This window comes from Euprymna scolopes, chromosome 6 (assembly GCF_053919585.1).
Source record: "Euprymna scolopes isolate OS-2025 chromosome 6, ASM5391958v1, whole genome shotgun sequence".
NCBI classification, from domain to species: domain Eukaryota; kingdom Metazoa; phylum Mollusca; class Cephalopoda; order Sepiida; family Sepiolidae; genus Euprymna; species Euprymna scolopes.
This window is the reverse complement of record NC_136487.1, coordinates 151,285,497-151,306,539: the sequence shown is the minus strand read 5'-3', so window position 1 is coordinate 151,306,539 and position 21,043 is coordinate 151,285,497. Positions and strand designations below refer to the sequence as shown.

The 21,043-nt window shown below is 32.1% G+C and overlaps 1 protein-coding gene across 5 annotated transcripts in view; it reads right to left on the bottom strand.

Moving 5' to 3' along the window:
• LOC145278044 (uncharacterized) overlaps positions 1–21,043 on the bottom strand; it is a 171,082-nt gene that overhangs the window by 95,275 nt on the left and 54,764 nt on the right. For all 5 annotated transcript variants that reach the window (XM_080130267.1, XM_080130266.1, XM_080130269.1 and 2 more), the window contains exons 6-10: positions 19,648–19,718; positions 15,569–15,648; positions 13,632–13,726; positions 7,918–7,980; positions 235–289 (exon numbers count right to left, since the gene is read on the bottom strand). In XM_080130267.1, coding sequence (XP_079986393.1) covers positions 235–289; positions 7,918–7,980; positions 13,632–13,726; positions 15,569–15,648; positions 19,648–19,718 — 364 coding nt within the window. The remainder of the gene's footprint in view (positions 1–234; positions 290–7,917; positions 7,981–13,631; positions 13,727–15,568; positions 15,649–19,647; positions 19,719–21,043) is intronic.

Here is a 21,043-nt window from a genome sequence, read left to right as displayed (position 1 = left end):
TTTACAACATTTATTTGACATTAATAAAATGATGGAGAAAAATACAAAGTCCTTTATGATTAAACTGGATGCCACTAAAAATCTTAGAAAAAAAAAAAATTCATTTAATAAAAAATTATACAGCATTACTTGGTTTTCTAAAAGTTTCAAATTTAAATATTTATTTTGTTTTAAAAATAAAATAATCAATCTTATAATAAATTTATAAATAAAGAAAAATAAACAACAACTCACCGCTTCCCATTGTGGTTCAAGTACAAGGGCTCTTATCAAATCACTAGAGCAAAGCCTAAAATATATAAAAGAAAAAAAAAAAAGAAACAAAAATATGATCTTCAATATTCTACGTCAGATTGGTCTTAAGATAATAAATTTGAAACTTGAGATCAGACAGCCAAATCCAGATAAAAATGTCAAAGTGAGATATATAGAAAACTTGCAGGGTTACACTGCATTGCCTAGTCAAAAGTATAATATCTATCACTCTCCTCTTTCTTTTTCCCCTAACCCCTTCCTTTCTCTGAACACACACACAATCCAAATAGATGCAAGGGAAATAACCAAGGAAAAAAATTAAAGTTACTTCTCTTTAGTTAATGGTTAGAAAATAAACTATATGATAACATTATAAGACATGTATGTCTTGATAATATTAAATGATGATGCCCATTTGACCCCTAAATAACAAATTTTGGTGCTTATTCAGATTGGCACTTATAGCAATAAACAAAAATGAAAAACTTTTATATTGTACCTACTTGTCATGGAATGAAGATTGCATATTCAAAATATCACAAAATTTGATCAAGTATTTTTTATTCATGAAAAACAAATTTGCTGTTTTTTTTGTTTTTTTTACTGATAAGTGACAGACGAGGTCATGCTTTTCTAGAGAACATAAGGGGAGGTAATCAGTGATTATTTTAACAGTTTTCACATGTATTAGAGTTGTCTGCCCTTGTGCACTGATTCGGCGATTGTAGTATGCTGCTTTTTTTCACCTCCATCGAAACAGAGCAAAATACTTGATCAACTTATGTGACTGGTACGTACATCATACAGACATTTTTGTATTTTCTTTAATTTTAAATGCCGCTGTGAGTGCCAATCTGAATAAGCACCAATTTTTTTTTTTTAATATTTTAGATATTATACATCCGAAGTTGTATCGATTAAAAAAAAAAACAACAACTTTGTGAGTGTTTTTTGTGTTTTTTGTGTATTTTTTCAAGTTTTAGCTGGACATACAGACATCTGCCCTTCATTAGATAATGAAGAGAATGTTCGTAGATTGAAAAATATACAAGTTGTTTGTCTATATTGAGGAGTTATGCTCAGGATTCAAAAGAAAGTCTTGTAGCGCTTACCAGTGTTAGGTGTGAGAGATGATAATGCCACTCCTCCCTTTGCTGTATACGCATATATCGGGGTTCTAAATTTTTGAGACGAGGATTGATAATTTGGATTACTTGGATTATTTGGACTAATGTTCTCATCTTGATTGTGTTTCTCACAATGTTTCGAGCAGCAAGATGTCTGTTTACAATACATTTGAACTTTTTTTCCCACCTGACTACAACTTGGATTTCTTCAAGTCCAACATAAACAAATTCTTGATAAACCGCCCCCCCCCTTAAGACACTTTATCCAATCTCCATTACTAATGATTACTACGATATTATCCCATTGATTACTGTACACGCAATAACCCTTATCCCTGAGTGACTACCATGTAAAAAAACAACATACAAGATGAGAACAGTAGTCAGAATTACTACAAATAATAAAATTTATTTGAATGTTTGAAATATTTTTTTTTTGTTAATATCTTTTATTAATAAATATCATTCTCTTTGCCACAAAAATTAGTTAAGAAAGCATTAAAAGAGCTCAAGATAATCATTTTTTTTTTTTTATGTTTTCTATATTTTTGTGACTATCATTTTATGAATCAACATGAACAAGAAGATCAGCATCTGCCAAAACATTCGATGTTATGTGCATGGCTAATTGTCTGTTTTATGGAAAGAAAAAAAAAAGGATTTTTTATCAGTTTATTAGTAAGTATATAATTGTACAAAACAAAATTTGTTGTTGCTATATCATTAGAATATAACAGAGAACCTCTATTAATCCCTTAAAAGTAGCTGTTTATTTCAGGTATGTCTTCCACAGCATGTCTTCCAGATACTAAATTTTTGCAACCATTGCATTTTATTTTCTTAAATACTACATAAGAGCAATAACCTCATATGTATAAAATAACAAGTAGTACTTCTTTACACTGATTAATATCATTCCCTGCTGCATCTATATTAAATTTATAAACTTTGACGTTGCGAGCCTATCCTTTTTTTATCATTATTTCCATGGCAGGTGCTCGTCTGAACTCCAATCTCTGGTCCCCCCTCGCCAATCTTTCACGACAAACACTCGTCTAGCCGAATCCACTGTGAAAAATTTCCCCCACTCTATATCTGTGCCTAAATCAAAACGTGGATTCCATGAACAAAGCTTCTTTCTTAGAACTGCACGCCTGTGGAACTCTGTTTCATCTGCCTGCTTCCCACCGGACTACAACTTGGATGTGTTCAAGTCCAATGTTAACAAATTCCTAATGAACCGCCCCCTTAAGTAAACACTTCATCAAATCTCCACACTAACGTAATGTACTTGCAATAACCCTTATCCCTGAGTGGCTTTCGGGCCTTGATAAGTGGTGATCACTATGTAAAAAAAAACAAAAAAACTTCTAAATGTTGCTATGTTGTCATTTCATCCCAGTTAGCTTCTTGTAAATATTTCAAATCAATAATTTGTTTATTAAGTGGCTCAGTTTTTATACTGATAACATTCTGAGTTTTTTTTCACATTTAAACATTTGACATATTCTATTACTATTATACTGATCCCCACTAAGTTGCCTTCAAGTTGCTTCAAGTTGATCTGTTTGAGACTTACCAGGTAATATATATAACATGTTCAATTCTTTAACACAATATTTAGTTAATTCTATAATTGCGCACATCGTATGGTGTAAAACAGTGTATATTTTTTTTAATTTTCCAGTTTCCCCAGGAATGCTATCCCAAGTTTCTAACCAGTCACAGAAGCTAGAGAAAAATCTATAATTTTTACCATGTAATTAAAGTGGATAAGCATATTTATTACGAAGCTGACAACCGTTATATAGTGTTCTAACCTTCAGTATTGTCCACCAAATATAAAATATCTGTATATATTCTGCAATTTCTGCATAGTTGAGCAAACATTTGTTTACCTTAGGTCAGCAATTCCTGAATTCAAGATCAGCAATTCATGGAAAATTTGTAGAACTAAATTAACATTTTGCCTTTCAAGATTTGTGGGAGAAAGGACTTTTGAAGTCAATTTGTAACAATATTTCAAAAGTGATTGAAATTCCAAAGCATAAAGTTTGTGTAATCTAAAAAATGGGCCATTTTGGATGTTATCCAATCCATGATTTTCCTTATGACAACACTTTGGGAACATCATGCATTTACTTTCGTCTTTTTGACCAAGCCCGTTGTTTCTAATGCACTTTAATATATGTACAGAGTCGAATAAGTAGAATAGAGGTCTACACTTTAAAACTGGATGCAGATATATAATTGAAAACTTTTTAGGATACAAAAAGGCATAACTTTTTTATTTATTGCATTATTATGTTATTACAGATAATACTCTAAAGCCTATATCCTTTAAACCAATTATTGAATATTTGATTATATCAAATAAGTCCTCAGCTAGAATACGTTCAGTTGGCATAACATGCACAACATCCTTATATTGTGAGAATACACTGCTAAGCATAAAAGCAACAGCATGATACAATATTGCATCATGCAGTTCTCTAGAATGAAAAAAAAGCCTAAACAAGTGCATTGGAAACACTCATCAGACATGTCACAACACTTATGTATGCATACAGCTCTTCAAACCTGCCAGTCTATGCTCTGCTTCCACTGTGAAAAGATGTGTCTGTGTCATACATAAACTAATGCATTTTTCTAATTGTAAACTGTTTTTGACTACGGGGGAGGGGGGGTATGAGACCAATGAATTCGCCAATCGGTTTTATAACCACCAGCTGTGCTAAACCAACCAATGAAATCTTCCAAAGTTACTATAAAAATTGTCGAATTTTGGATTCAATCAGTTTGCCGTTGGCCATGTCATGAACCGCATTTGAATACTTAGCCGCCATCCTTGTTACTGGAAAACACTTCACACTCCGTATCGAGACTGCACTCTGTTCAACATAATGTCGCAACACTTAACACTAATCAATTATGTTGAGCCAACATCAGAAAAAATTATAAATTGAAGTTATTTTACAAAAAATTAATTCAAGCAGAAATGGGTTAATATACAAAAAAAAATTGTTATGTTGTTCAATTACAAGATTCAAAGAAGTTGATAAGGTTATTCTTCTGATAGTTGAATAACATGGTAAAATTACATTTTTAGTGTCTCTTAACAGTCTGTACCCTCTAGGATTGTACTTACATAATAAGGAATAGAATATAATCATTTCACTCAAATAATTAAGATGGAAATTCCCATAGTTGACCAGAACTTATGCATTTTGGGACCAGTCCAATTTTCAATTTTGTAAATCCTCTCTATCTGGCCCAAAATATACCCCTATTTTCTGAGATGCAACCATAAATTGTACTCTACATGAATCCTTGAATGTAGCTTCCACAATACCAGGAATCCTGATAAGCAAAAACTATATATTCAACAGCTGATGGTAATTTTCATCATTTCTACTTTGTTGTTTTACTGAAAATTCAACTATGTAAACAAAGAAATAAAACGGTAATTTTTTACCTTGTTTCCACCTTAACATTTAAAATGATTACTTTTTTCAGTTTATGGTATGCTGAAAACCAATATCACATTTAAATTTTCTGCGAATAAGTAGTTTTCCGGATATTAAGCAATGCCATTTCTTATGTTATCACTGGTTGCCATCTTGGAGAGCACAACTATGAGAAACTATGTGCAAGAAACTATGTGCAAACAGACGTACCAAGATGGCCACCAGCTATAACATAAGAAATGACATTGCTTAATATCCGGAAAGCTACTTATTTGCAAAAAATTTAAATGCAATATTCGTTTTCAGCATACCCGAAAACCTTAAGAGGTAGTCATTTTTAAAGAAAAATGTCATGGTGAAAACAAGGTAAAAATTTACAAAGTGCATCACAATGAAATTCTTTATCGAACCGCTTAATTATTATTATTTAGATATCCTCAGTTTAAAAAAAAAAACGTTTTGTTTTACAGATTCGAAAAAATTGATCTTCACAATGAGTTAATAATAAAAAAAAAATTATACAAAATTCTATTAGAAACTCACCCAATAAATGTCACGAGGACATTTATCGATTGGGTTTCTAACAGAATTTTGTATATTTTCAAGTCATTGTCGAGATTTCAAAGACATGAAATACCACGTGGTTAGTTTTCTTGCGCTTGTGTAACACTAATTGTCGAAATGAACAGACATTTTACATTAAATAAATACACTAAAAACTTATCCAACTAGGTAGAAGAGTAACTTATCTTGCCTTTAGTAATATTTATTTGGCTGCTTATGCACTCATGTTACCGTGCTAATTTTTCAAATAGTATTTTCAAGTTAAATTCAAGTTTCACAATATGTTTATTTTATTTAATTGTTAGGTGAAAGTACAGAATAGTTACCAAAACACCCTTCCTTCCCCATGTTAAGAATGGGTTTCTAAATAACATTATTTCAGCATGGTAGCGTAAGTGCACAAGTACCTTTTATTTATTTAAATATTTATTTTTGTTTTTTTTTACCACTAAAAAAAAAAACAAAAAAAAACACAATTCTAATTTAAGTACAAGTAAGAAGTAATTAATACCACGATCACAAAAACGCATGTACTTAGTACATTTTGCTGATTCTAAACGCTTTTAGTACATGTGTACTAAAAGCGTTAAAAACAACAAAATAGTATTGTTTGGAAATCAAATTTGAAAAATTTGAAAATAATTTTTTTAAATTGACAAACTCAGAATAAAAAATGGAACCGTTTTCTGCTTTCGTTTTGAAAGCAGAAAAACAGTTTTCTATTTTTAAACAAATACAAAATGAAACTCGTCAATATGCTGACTGTAGTCAGCGCATTAGAGCATAGCAAGTAGTTTTCCGTTAAATTCTATATTCCTTAATTTCTATAAAAGATAACATTTTAAAGAAATTTCTGCACAATTAATAATTCTCAAATATTTACATATTATACATGAAAATAATTCTGAAACTATTATCTATATGAAAATGGATGATATATACAGATTTAGCTTATTAATTTTGAAATATTCTTCGTCAACTTTGCTCGGTCGTAACTTTGCTCCCTGTGGTCCTAAAAATAAAAATCAAAGGCCAGTAGAGATGGACTTCTTTATTTATATAGCCTTTAAAATTTCAGCCATATCCAATCAAATTTTCCCCGCACATTTGTATCGCAACGTAACGTATGAAATGTTAACATTTAAAAATTGACTTACAAATAAAAAAGATATGACTTGTTGAAGCACATTAGGTATGTAATATTGCCGATGTCTATGAAAATACAGCATATGCTTGTAATGCTAATTTAAATGACTCCTCTTGCACAAATAGCAGAAATAATGTTAATTTTTATATAGAAATTACATTTTGAGTTTTGGTTCTTTCTTTTATGTTCATTTTCTTCATGTTTTCAATCAAAGTGTGTAGAGTATTTATATCAGTTACACGGTTAGGAATCCTAGATTCCCCTATAGTCTTCATTTTCACATCACTGCAGAATGCATGTACTGAAAAATCATAATAACACGATACAAACCTATTTTTGAACATGAGGATTTAATAATACGGCATATAATAAGTGTGTCTTGCTACCTGATAACACTCCAGTAATTTGTATGAATTTTTCTTCTAAATCATCAACGCTATTAAATGTCCTTTCTTGTTTATATGCTTCAACCATACTTTGCTGTATAGCATATTTAATGGAAAAATTCTCCAGCTGAATTTTCTTGGAGTTTTGTGACTTTGAAGGTTGTTCTTTTAGACAAATATGAGGAGCAATTTGGTAATAGACCCTGTTTATATGCACTCCTAACTATACACTAAAAAATGATCTGTATTTTGAAGACAAAGAAAAATAATTCTATGAGGGAATCTGTATCATCCTAGAAAGGAACTATGTTGATGAATAAAGTCAAATTTTGCATAAAAATTGTAAAAATTCCTAATAGGTTAGTGATGTCATAATTTTTTCTGCAACTTTAGGTTGAGAAAATGATCTATCATTAAATAAAATCAGTTTTGTTGAAAACTTTACAAAACCGAGTAATGTTGTAAAAAGGAGAATCACTTTTTTATTTTCTAATCATTTACTTTGATACAACCGTTAACAAGATTGGGTGTCCTATTTTCTCTTCTCGGAACCATCACCCATTAAACTTAAAATCACACACAAAGTACAAAGTTTTCTATGATTAGTGTGGATTTCACCGAAAATATTAGAAAATGATTTTCATTGTTCATTTAATAAAAATAAAATTATAAAACAAAAAATAAAAAAAACATATGCACGCACAAATTACAAAGTTTTCCATGATTAGAGTTTAGGGCGGATTCACTAAATATCTAAAAAAACATTTCACAGCATTGATCAGTTTTCTAAAGTTCTCATTTTTAACCTCACGAAATACTTCCAAAAGGATGTGATTAACTTTCATTTGAACTTTTTATTTATTTTAAATAAATAAATCATAAGCGAATAAAAATAAAAAAAACTGTTTATAAGAGTGGCAAGTCTATATTTTTTGCTGAAACAGAAATAAAAACGTAAACAAAATACTTACTTGTGATTGTTTAGCGATGCATGGATTGTAGCTCTTTTTTTATAATTATTTGCATCCAGTGGACTAGAAAAACAAAAACAAAAAAACAGGTTTTTTATGAAAATTAAAAATAGTCCACAAGAAGGATTTTGGTCTCGCATGGGAGATGTTATCCAATCTTGTTAAGATTTATTAATATTAACTCAAATTAATATTAGACATTCTACTTTAATAGTTTCTTCCCTCAAACAACTAAGCTTTCAAATTCCCTCCGTTGCCTATTTCCTGACTGTACCAACATGTTAAAATTTAAAGTGGCCTAGGAAAAAAAAAAAGAAAAAAAAAAGGCATACATTTTTTAATAGGAATTCCACTTTTAATTAATAAACACTCTTTATATTAGAATAAAAATGTAAAATTTAAAAGACCAAAAACAAGTGCAGATTTTTTATAAAAAAAAAAAAATGCCCTTGTTTTTGGTCTTTTAAACCATTAAATTTTAAATTTGTATTCCAATATAAACAGTGCTTATCAATTAACAGTGGGGTTTCTATTATTTGACATGTGCACAAGACCAGCGCATACACTGTACAAGATATTAAACCATAAAACCTTGCTTCGATAACATCTGAAGGTGTCCCAAGCAGTATGGTATGTAAAAATAAAAAAAATCTGGAATTACCCCGACCAAAGTTCTGTTATGAACTGAAAATTTGTTTTTTTTTAATAAATAAATGTATTTATTTATTTTAAATTTAAAAAAAAAAACAAAAAAAAAACGCACTTGTTTTTGGTCTTTTAAAAAGTTAAATTTTGAATTTTTTTTATGAAGATGAAAAATGTTTCACAAATAGGATTTTGCTCTTGCAAGGGAGGGGTCATCCAACAAGCTTACTCAACAAGCAAATTAATATTAGACATTCTACTCTAATAGTTTCTTCCCTCAAACTGCAAAACTTTTGAATTCCATCTCGGTTTCTTGTTTGTATTATCATATTAAAATTTAAATGTAATGCAAACAAACATCTCGCCTCTCAACTTCCTTTATAGTGTCTCTGTAGATATGGTCCTAAAAGTAGTCAATTATGTCCAAGTGACAATATGCCTTGTTTGGGGTGAATTAGTAGAAAACAAGCCGAGCATGCGAGGTTCCTCTCTACGAGTAAAAAATTTACTTTCATCATGACTAATGTTTGTGCAAAATTAAAAATCCAACGAGCGGTTTTTGAGAAAAGTGCAAACAGACAAACGGGAGTGAATTACTAGGTCCAATCCTTCCTTTGTTGGGGGGCCAAAAAATTGTTACATTTTATAACGGAACTCACACCCCCTGATGTTACATTTTAATTTTTTCCTTAATCATTTACTTTGATACAATCGTCAACAAGATGGGGCGTTCTATTTTCTCTTCTAGGGAACATCATATAACATCAAACACACACACACACACACACACAAATTACAAAGTTTTCTATGTTAGTTAAAAAAAAAAAAAAAATTGATTTTCATTTTTCATTTAAAAAGAAAAAAAACAAAAAAACATATGCACACGCAAATTACAAAGTCTTCTATGATTAGGGGTTAGGGTGAATTCCAGTGGATATCTCAAAAAAAAATTATTTTTGTTATATTTATTTTAATGCAGATGTACCCCACTTTTGTCACATCCGCGTGGAATGACGAAAAGAGAGGTGAGGAGGAAGAGGAATGTTGTGTTACTAAAAACAGGAGTTCGTTAACATAACTAAAATTTAAAAAATGCTACGTCATCACATCAACAATGTTCTTAATTCTATTCAAGACTTTATTTTAATTCCATGTAAAACTTAATTGCCATCATATCTAAAAAATTTTAGCATGCAAAAATGAGTAACGAACTGAAAAGAAAAAAAAAACGACTTTGACTGTTTAAATATGATTCCTTTCAACTGCTAACATTAAATCTTAGATTTGATTTATTTTTAATCGGATTTGAACCATGTAAAAATGGACTGAAACACAAACAGAATTTGATCGTAGAGTCAAAATTTCATTCACTGAAGTTTTCAATTTGAATTTATTTTGTGAAAGACAATTTAAAACCCTACCATATTGATGAGTGGCACTTTTTAAAGTGGGGTTATCTTTAAAAGCATAAAGTTACACAATATCATGCATATCACATTCCAAAAAACACTTACTTTAAAGGTGCTTGTTAAGATACAGTTAGCAGATCAATTTTTTTAAATATGTCATTTTAAGCAAAAACAATATTATGTATTTAATTGTCAAGCCGAAAATAGTAATACATCCTAAAATTATGAAAAATCATTCAGTAGAGAGTTATTTATAGTTAAAAGTAATTTTTCTGGAAAATTGTGTAAAATCACATTTTTCTTAGACGTTATAAAGTAGACAGGCAAGGGACATAACTCCGAAACGAATATTTTAGATTAATTCTTCATGGCTGCAATATTTGTTGTTATAAGCGATAGACATTTTTTTTTTTATTATTAAAAACACAATAGCAGTTGTTTTACGGGATGAATTTTCATAATTTTCGGATATATTACAATATTTGGCAATACAATTAAGTACGCAATATTGTTTTTGCTTAAAATGATATATTAAAAAAATCGATTTGTAGACTATATCTTAACACCACCCTTCAAAAAATAAAATCATCCCTGAAAATAGTAAGATCGCTTCAAGTAGCCGAAGAAGAAAAAAAAAATATCACCAACACAAAAGAAAGAATTATACATTTATAAAGTAGAAAAGATTAAATTTTGCTTGCATTTAAGCTTTATAAAAGGAAAGAATAACAAGTGAAGCATGCATGGTCCCACGTGAGTGCACAGTGAACGAGGCATAAAAAAAATGACTAAGTTCAGCATTTGCCCCCCCCCTCCTTCCCATTTAGCCACAAAAGTCCCTAGGGGACATCAAATCCTGGTGAAAGTGAACAAATGGTGCAGTTTTAGGCCTTAACATATGTAAATTTGAGTTTTGCACCATGCAAAAAAAAAAAGAAATGACTAAGTCTATTATTTTACCCCCCCCCTCGCCCCATTTAGTCCCAAAAGTCCCCAATGCCTTAAGATATTTAAATTTGAGTTCAGCACCATGCAAAACTGCTAAATAGACATACACAGAAGATTTTAGACAAATATGGTAAAATAGTCCCAAAAATGGAGTGTTTTTATTAGCCCTAAAAGAGACCCTGGGGCACATCCAAGAGTTATCGCAAAGTATAGACAAACAAAATTATATAGAAATCAGTTAGTTACAACTTTTCAGAAAGTTTTATAAAAATCCAAGGCATCAATTTTTTTTTAATAAGCACAAAAATGTCAATTTTAGCCATTTTAATCCGAAAGGCATCTCTAGGGGGGGCAACCGGAGTTTCCCTGGAAAATCCGTTCTGTTACTTTTTTTATACTCATATCATGTTTAATGTTTGTGCAAAATTTTTTTAAATTCCAAAGTTAGTTATTGAGAAAAGTGTGGACGGACGAACGAACGAAGGTTAATTTACAGGTCCACCTTCCTTTTGTTGGGGGGACCAAAAAACATCGCAAATTGAGATTGAATTTCACTATATTTACCAATTTTTGTATTGTAGACAAGACTGTCTTGTAATACCAACTAGAAAAAGATGATTTAGTTATTTTGTTTTATGGCATATCAACTCTTTCCATGTCATTTAATGCCAAACCCAGTAATTTTATAAAAAGTTTTGTGTTTTAAGTTCTTTGTATCTTCAAATATTTATTCATGGCGTTTATTTTGTTTTGTAAAGGAAATTTCTTGTTTTTGCTTCCAGTTTTACAGAATATTGATTTTTGCAAAGGAAAAGAAAAAAAAACAAAAAAAACGACAAAATCAATTATATTTTTTTGTTGTTTTTGGAATCCTTTGAGATAAGGCTTCATAATTTGTGTTTTCACTTTTTGCGGACTGTTATTCTCATCTTCATAGCTGTTGTTTCACTACGTTTCCTCTGGCCTTCTTCAGGTGATTAACTGCGACGGAATAGAAATGCTGAGTCTTATAACTGTGTCCCCAGTAATTACATTTCGGACAACTAATCCTCTCATCTGTTTGAATAGGATTGAAACCACTATTATCAGAGAATGCTCATCTGGAACTGCAGACGCAATGTCTATCCACTGCGCCATGGACTCGTTGAATCTCTAAGAAGATTAGTTGATCAAAGCAGAAAGCATGAACCAGAATGTACCAGTGCATGTGGACATTGCCAAGATGGCAACTGTGACAATGTAAAAAGTGTTCCAGTCATAGATGATGAGGAGGAGGAGGAAGTGTAAACAACTGTGAAGAAACATTATGACTTATATGAATTGGGTAGTTGGTTGGTTGTTTTTGTTTTACGGCATCTCAACCTTTTTCAGGTTATTTAATGCCGAATCTAGTTATTTTGAGGAACAATTTTTAATGGAGTATATACTTTTTTTTAAGTCAGATTCTATTTAACCCATAGTTGGGACCCTAACAGGTACTACCACTCCCGGTCAGAGTAGACCTGGGAGCAATGGCAATTAAAGGGTGGCTCCACACTCCCCAAGGCCCGCAAGGTGGGGGCCTCACCATCAGATATAGTTTTAGGTCATATCCAGGACCGTTGTATAAAGGGTTTTTAAAAAAATTTTTTATAAAGGCCAATTTTTTTTTAAGATAGGAGAGTATGGTGTGGGGGATTGTTTTTATCAAATAACTCTTTAATATTGTTTTCTTTGTAGAATTAGGTAGGGATAACCGTAGATATCGTGTAAGGGGGAATTCAACATCACTGGCAACCATTTCATGTGAAAGACTGACTGGTAAAAATGCAAGATTTATTGATTCATCATAAAAACTAACCGAGTTAGAAATTTAAAATCTAATGGAAAATGACTTTTAAGTTGAAAATGTTCAACTTCGAAATTTGAAACTTTCCCATATTCGAATCTTGTTCAATCTTTAGTATGATGTACAGTAGACCCAACTTGACATAAAACTGTAAAAAGAAAAAAAAATCTTGCAATTTTTTTTATATCAGTTCGTATTTTAATAGGACTAAAGTTGGTCAAAATGTGGTGCGACAACTATGGAAGGCAGTAATTACTGAGAATACTGTTAGAAGATTTGACATTCCTATCCTGTTGCGGTTAATCACCTGGAGAAGGCCAAAGGATGAGTTGGCCGAAACATGGTGAACCAACAACTATGAAGCGGAGGATAGCAGTCCACAAAAGAATGAATCTATATATAATTATAAAACTCTGGGGACCGTTTGACCGTCCTTGCTTGCATCTTGTCTATCAAAAACATTGTAGTCATGGATTACAGCTTGTATTTAATAAAATTCACCATCCTATCCAAAGTTCAACCATATTGAGTACAAATAATCTTTAATCTTTACTTAACTTGTAGACATAGTTTCAATCATGAAACTATGTTTGTTTTGGTTTCGATTCTAGCTGATGGCACTGAAATCTTTTTTTTTTTACTTTTGAAATCATGACTATATATTAGGTACAATATATTATGAAATAATTGACTATAATAATAAATACAAAATCAACGTAAATTAAAATATCATATTTAAGCGTATTTTACAACTGGGCAATGCCGGGCGCCCCTGCTAGTAAAATAAAATAAATGTTTGATGCATGCTAGATACAGAAGCAGATATCTTCAGACAACCTGATCTGACAGCATTATAGTTTGTGATAAGGACAAGAACTGCTTACCAATTAAAAATTGCTTCATTGAAAAATCCAAGAGCTTCTCTTAAATTGCTTTTTTTCAGCTGTTCCTCGCCTTTTGAACATAAACTGTCACCAACCTGTAATGAGCAACAAAATCGAAAGGAAATTATTCATTTTCAAAGATAATAACTTACAAGACTACTCAGCATTGTACGGAATAAGATAATCAAAGAGGCAAAATGTGAGCATAACTTTGTTTCTTTTAAAACTACCAGTCAAGCCCCAACTCTAACAGACTTAATTTGGTTGTTTGTTTTATTCAAGGAGTTTGGTTTGATTGTTTTGTAGAAAAAAATTGGGCACTTGTGCATAATGTAAATGTACATTTTTGGTTTTCAGTTGGGACATTTGGAGAGTGCATAACAGGGGCAGTAAACTATTTTGTGTTTATAAGTTTCTTATATTTATTTTAATTCAATAAATATGTAACAAAAACTTAAAAAAAAAAGACAAAAAAAGACAAAAATATGCATTTGAAAATTTCAGAATTTTGGTATTTTACAAAAAAAAAAAAAAAAAGAATTAAAATATCTAATTTATGTTAAAAAAAAAAAAACTATTTTGTGTTATTATAATTTTCTTAAATCTTTTTTTCAAAACAAAAAATACACATTCATTGTCGTAAGATTTTCAATTCGGTCCTGAAATTGCATTTGTCTGCCCCTGCTATGCACGCTCCAAATGTCCCAACTGAAAACCAAAACATTGTACGTTCGCACTAGTGCACAAAAGAAATGCATTTATTTGTGGTTTTTCCAAAAACATATTTCATTATCTTTCGAAAGTCTTTTCATACACGTTTTACAACTGTATGCCATATAATGAGTGTTTTTTAAAAAGTCTCCACCCTCACCACCAAACACCGGTCTTAGCCAGCACTTTCTCGCTCTCGACTTCACATGTCCATGTTCCCCGGTGCACTTTTCTTCTCTTGCTCGACCACATGCTGTCCTTTTTTTCTTTTTCTCGAGACGTCAGCACGTGCATACTTGCCAATTTGCATATGTGCTTTAATGGTAGCTGCTGTTGCTAATAATATCGATAATCAGCTATCCTATGGCTGCTGCTGATTTTCTCACACACACCCATATGCACTATTACCAAGAGAGCACACCGCTTCATTACAAAAATTCAGTGTGAAACCCCGTACAGGTTCTAAATTCAACAAAGATTCCCAAGTTTCAAAAGATATACCTGAAGACAGAGGCAACATGGACGTCTAGCACAACTGCAGACTCCATAATATTATTGTACCGTCTTTGGACACATCAGAGATTACGGCGCTTATTTAGAATTACACTAAGAAAAAAAAAATATAGAAAAATCTTATGATGTACATACCTGTCACGGAATGAAGATGTCATATTCCAAAAATTATGTAGATTGATCAAGTAGTTTTTTTTAATAATAAAATTAAATTTTATTAGTAAGCAAGGAGGGGAGAGGGAGACGCCATGTTTTTTAGAATGTGTTAAAATTCAAAGTCTGATAATTCGACTACCGAAATTTACAAATTGTACTATTTTATTATTATTAATTGCTAAAAATCATAAAATTTAATGTAATTAATTGAAAAAACTACTTGATCAATTTACATGATTTTTGGAATATGACATTTTTGTTCCATTACGAGTATGTACATCATAAAAATTTGTCTGTATTTTTGCTTCATTTTTTATTAAGCACAATTATTACATTTTCATCCAAATTGGAAAGATAAGACAGAGTGATATCAAAAAGGTTTTAGTTTTAATTACTTTTTTTGCAATAGCATCTATGACGATCACAAAAAAAAAAAAAAAAAAAAAAAAATGGTGGAGGATGGTAATACAGATACAAACACGAAATAACTTAAGATATATATTTTTATTTATTATATCTCAGCATCTTATCCATTTTTGGATTCTATGAATACTTACGCAAGTGTCTAGTATTGTCATCTTTTTCATTTCCTCCCAACTATCAACTGAAGCATCGAACGCATTCACACGCTGTTCATCTGAAATTGAACGTGAAATGCTGATTATGATGGCGTGATATTTATAATTAACCCAATCAATTTCCTCCCCCCCATACTGTCTAGTGGTTAAGGTTTAGTAAAAAATAATTACAAATAGCAACGTTTTCTTTTTTAATCTATCTTCTCTACTATTATATATAAGGAAATTTGTCTGTGTGTATGAATTCATTTCATATGAAATCTGATGAAAGAAGAAACAAGCGATTTTGACCAAAGTTAACACATCACAATTTTAGTTTGGTTGTTTAATACCAAATCCAAAAGGTTTTATGCCTCAAGTTGCTTATATCTTCAAATATTTATTTACTGCGTTTGTCTTGTAGCAGAAAATTATTTTTGTTTTTGATTTTGCAGAACAGAGTTTTTGTAAAGGGAAGGAAAAAATGATAACATCAATGTTTGGTACATTTTAAGTCAGAGAGCCAATATCTTCAGATTGTCTGATCTTGATTGACAGTTTTGTTAAGAAATTAGAAAAAGTGGCAAAGTGGATTTTACGGCATATCAACCCTCCCTCCTTTTTTTAATATACATTTAAAATATGAGTGAATTTATAAGTAGATTTGTGAAGAAATTTCCCTCTCCCTGGATCAACTTCTCCACTTTGCTGTATATAATGCTTAGATTTTTTATTTATTTGGGAGTAATCATTTATCAAGACCCGAAGGCCTCTCAAGGATAAGGGTTAATGAATGCAAGATGGTAGTGTAGTAATCGTTAACGGTGTAAATTGGGTAGAATTTGATTATGTAAGGGGACGGATCACAAGAACTTGTTTATATTGGATTTGAAGGCTACCATGTTGTATTCAACCAGAAAGCAGGCCAGCATCGCCTCTTCTGTGGGAAAGAGGTTGCAGGGAAGAGAAAAGGGTATCACTTACTAGGTTTCAAAGCCTGTTTTGAATTCTATTCAAGGCAGGATAGGGTGTGCTGAGCAGCTTCTGCCCAGATGTGGCAACAGTATTCCATTTTAGGATGTACCTGGCTCTTATACAAATAGAGGATTGCATCGGCAATGAGATTTCTTTTCAATGAAACTTATCTACACAAGATAATTAACATCATCTGCATCAACTAAAATTTTTTTGGTTCTGTATAATGCATTCCTGTCATTATTTTTATTGGTATTTCTACAGACATTGTTGAAACAATTTAGAAAGCCATTCTTACCATAAGGAGAGGAGGGCATTTTGTAACTATTCTGTACTTTTACTTAACAATTGAATAAACAAAAGATAAAACAATTTTAATTTAACTTGAAAATACTAATATTTGAATTCATCAGACTACTGTTCTTATCTTGAGTGTCATTTTCGCAAAGTCAATATAACTTTCGATCTTCTTCAGGTGCATCTTGTCAAACTCTGGAATGTTTCCGCTGAATTTAGGATTAATACGAATAACCAATCTCCATCCCCAAAATTCAGAAACTTGAAAATCCTATTTAAAAATAGCATAGCCCATAAACTGCAGAAGTACCTTTTATTTTTACTAGTTTGTTGCAATGATTATCTACTATTCCATATAATAAACATTTTATTTTGTTTGAGATTTCAGGTTTTAAATGCTCATGTGTCATTTATCGTGTATTTTTTAGGGAGTGGGGAGGAGCAATATTGATAATTGACTATACTTAAATATCAGTTTATGAGGAATCTTAGTACCCTTACCACTGGGCCATGAAAGCTCACTAGCAATGAAGGTGTCATTTATTTCTCTTATTGCTTTTATTCCAGTCATGCTGAGGAGCTGTAGAATTATATATATATATATATATATATATGTTTTATTTTTTATTACCGTATCTTTCTGTTAAGTTACATTCTTGTTTTGGCTACTCAGCGTTTTTTTTAGCCATCTGTAGGTCCTCAGACTTTTACAGAAATGTTTGCTATTTTGGGATGAAAAGTGGAAGAGTGAATGAGGTCAGGAAGTGTTTGTGAGGAGGGCGGAAGAGGAAGAGAGGAAGGGAACAAGGAGGGAAAGTTGGGGGGGGGGCGTTTGGTATGTCATGTTTTAGTTTTGGGGTTTAAGGAACTTGTGGGGGAGGGTCTGGGAGGTTCATTTCTGGTGTGGCTGAGGGCATTGGGATACATGAGGGGAAGGGGAATATGTGGGGGTGGGAGGAGGGGGGGTTACTTTAAAATTTGAGTCTTAGTGTTAAAGTTTTTAGCGTCTAGTTGGTGAGGCGATTTCTTGGTAAGTATGTCTTCAGCTGTTGAGTGTTGCTTATGTTTGGAGGCGGGGGGGGGGGGGGGGGCCTATGATTCGGTTTATTTATTTTTAGTTTTTATTTTGTTGTTAATTGTTTGGAGAGGGTCAGCTAGCGGTCGCAGCCACGGGTACACACATGCGCACGTACACACATATATACTTAAAAGAAACGGTCACAGGTACACATACATGCCCGCCCTGGCGTGCAAATATATGTGCATATATATATATATATATATATATATATATATATATATATATATATATACACACACACATACTAGCAATGGGTGCCCGGTGTTGCCCGGGTGTTTGGAGATGTATGCTGAGCAAAAAAAAAAAAAAAAAAACAACGGTCAATTTTTTAAAATTTGGCCCCTATTATGAACCCTTAATATTTATTGTTTTGGGCTCAAATCAAGTTATTAAGTTAGATCCATGTCTAAGGAACCTATATCTAAAATTTTAAGTGTGTAGATCCAAAATTGTTGGAGGAGTTTGGTAGAGTTCTCAAAGATCAAATCGTTGAACTTTGACCTCTTAAAAGCGAAATTTCTGGCCGAAAACCAATCACATAGATTTTCCCAAATCTCAGTACCCTGTATATCAAATTTCGAGTCTGTAGTCTAAAAATTGACAGAGTTATTGCATAGTGAAATGTACACAGACATGTATATATGCACACCCAAATGAAGGCATCACAGTGGTAAAAGGAGAACAATGTTTTCTTAACATTTAGGTCAATGCTTCTCCAAACAAAAACAAAGAAAAAAGGTAAATGTGAAAAGAAAAGAAAGATGAGTGGGACTTCCTCCTCCTCAAAAAAAAAGAAAAGATTAATCTATAAATATAAAAGCAAAAATGTGTGTATGTACGTATGTATGTTCGCTTTTTGTGTGTGTCCGAGAAAGGCTTTTTTCCAAGAAGCGAGCGGTCGACTCGCTTCTTAAAACTTTTTATATTACGTCTAAATCATAATATCTACCAGTTAATGGGGGTTGCCTGTCTATTTAATTTGCTCGACTTTGAAAAGATAAATATTCAACATTTTTCGATCGCCACATATGCATGAAGCCTTTTCGTATAATAAAGCAAAACTAATTCCGGCGGCATTTTTCCGGAAACATCCAAAAGCAATCATGGTGGTCCAGTGGTTAACGTCGCACATTTTTTTTCACACTTTAATTTCCAACTTCGACTCAAGGGTTCGGGTTCGATCCTTCATACTTACCTACCAAACACCCGGGTCTTTTGATTTACCTAAAACCGCACACACCTCCAAACACCTGAGCAACACCGGGTACCCCCCCCCCCGCTAGTCGATTATATAAATCTCTCTGTTTAAATGTTTTTTGTATGTCTGCCTAAAACTTTTGACAAATGCGAAGGATTTTCAGGAGATTGGTATCATTTTTGAAGCTTGATCCTTCGGACGACAAATATCGAAAAATTGGTTAAAAACATTAATTCCTTCACCCTTTACTGGGCACTTTTCTACAAGGAAGGGTTGCTTTTTTCGCCAATATTTTCCAAAGTTATCCCCTCTTTTCAAATTGACTAGACTTAATTTAAACCTTCGCCACTTCCAGTATAGCGATAGATGCAACGACAAAGACATCACTTTTTTCACACATTCTTTTCCTCCTTTGCAGTACAGGTTCGAGCCTACCTGCTTACTACCACTCCCCCCCCCCTCAACACACTCCTCCAAACACCTGGGCAATGCCGGATACCCAGACTAGTTAATAAATAAAATACTTACATAACTTCATAAGAAACAAAATGAGAATTTTTGTTGATTTGGCAGCTTCAAATTGAAGAAAAACTTCACTCCTGAAAGACAAAAGAAAAAAAAAAATAACCAAAATTTTAAGAATTGAGTTTGTTTTACTATACACACAGATACGAAAAAGTTGTCAAAAAAACAAAAATATAACAAATAAATGTTATCAAAGGCAAGATAAGTTACTTTTCTACTTCACCGGATAAGTTTCTAGTGTTTTTATTTAATGTAAAATGTTTAATCGGTTCAAAAAACATACAGTGTTTATCAGTATCTGTGAAAAAATACAAATAGCGGCGTGCTTGCTGTTGAATATGTTAAGTTTGGGAAAATGAGTTCAAACTAAAAAACTATGCAGAATACTGTTAGAAAAACCACCAAATATATGTCAGCCTATGTCATGGTAAAATATATTGAGCGAGTTTTCTAAGTAACTTATCTTGCCTTTGATAACATTTATTTGTTATATATTTGTTTTTTGACAACTTCTTCGAATCTATGTGTATAGTAATACAAACCCTAAGAATCTTTTTTAATTCATGTGTCTATGGACAATTTTTTTTAACATTTTCTTTTTTGCTTTAGATTTAGAAGTTTCAAGAATCATTGCAGTTTGTATTATTTAGATTAAGTGGTCAATTGTTCTCATCTTGAGTGTTATCTGCACAACGTTTCGGCCGATGTAACTGTTCGTTCACTTAGTACTTGCTACAATGTAGCCTGTTGATCGGACGCCATATTGAACATCCACCAGAAACAAGGAACATACTTAAATATATAAAAAAAAAGCCACCAAGTTCGATAACTCCAACTTAAACACTGCTGATGTCTTCTGGTGTTAAGCATAAGCTCCCTCCCTCCAAAAAATAAAACAAGTTATTAACATAACAAGTCTCTTAGAATTTTAGTAGAGGCTTTCATCTTTGTCAAACAGTTTGCGAACGGTTTCTGTCCCCCGATCTATTCAATTTGGATTTCTTCCTTTACCAACATTTTCTTTACTTTGGCCACATCAACTCTCAAACGTCTGTCACTTACAAGATTTGATGATTTTAAGAGCTCTACCAAAGATGCGTTATCTGTTTCGCAAAGTACTTCAGGCAATTTGGGTAGTATGAAAATCTCTTGCAGCATGGCAGCTATCAATATACCTGCATCAGCAGTTTCACTGAGTGCAAGAGTCTCAGAGGCCAATGGGCTCTTTGTTAAATTTTTTTGATGACCAGCATATAGAAGCCAGTCTATTCATCTTACCATAAACAAAGATGATGAATCTACCTTGTGAGTAACCATCCTCTAAGCTGGCATAGGTAGCATTAGGATAGCAAACCACACTCAAATCCCAGCTGTGGATTTCCCAGCTGTGGAAAGGATA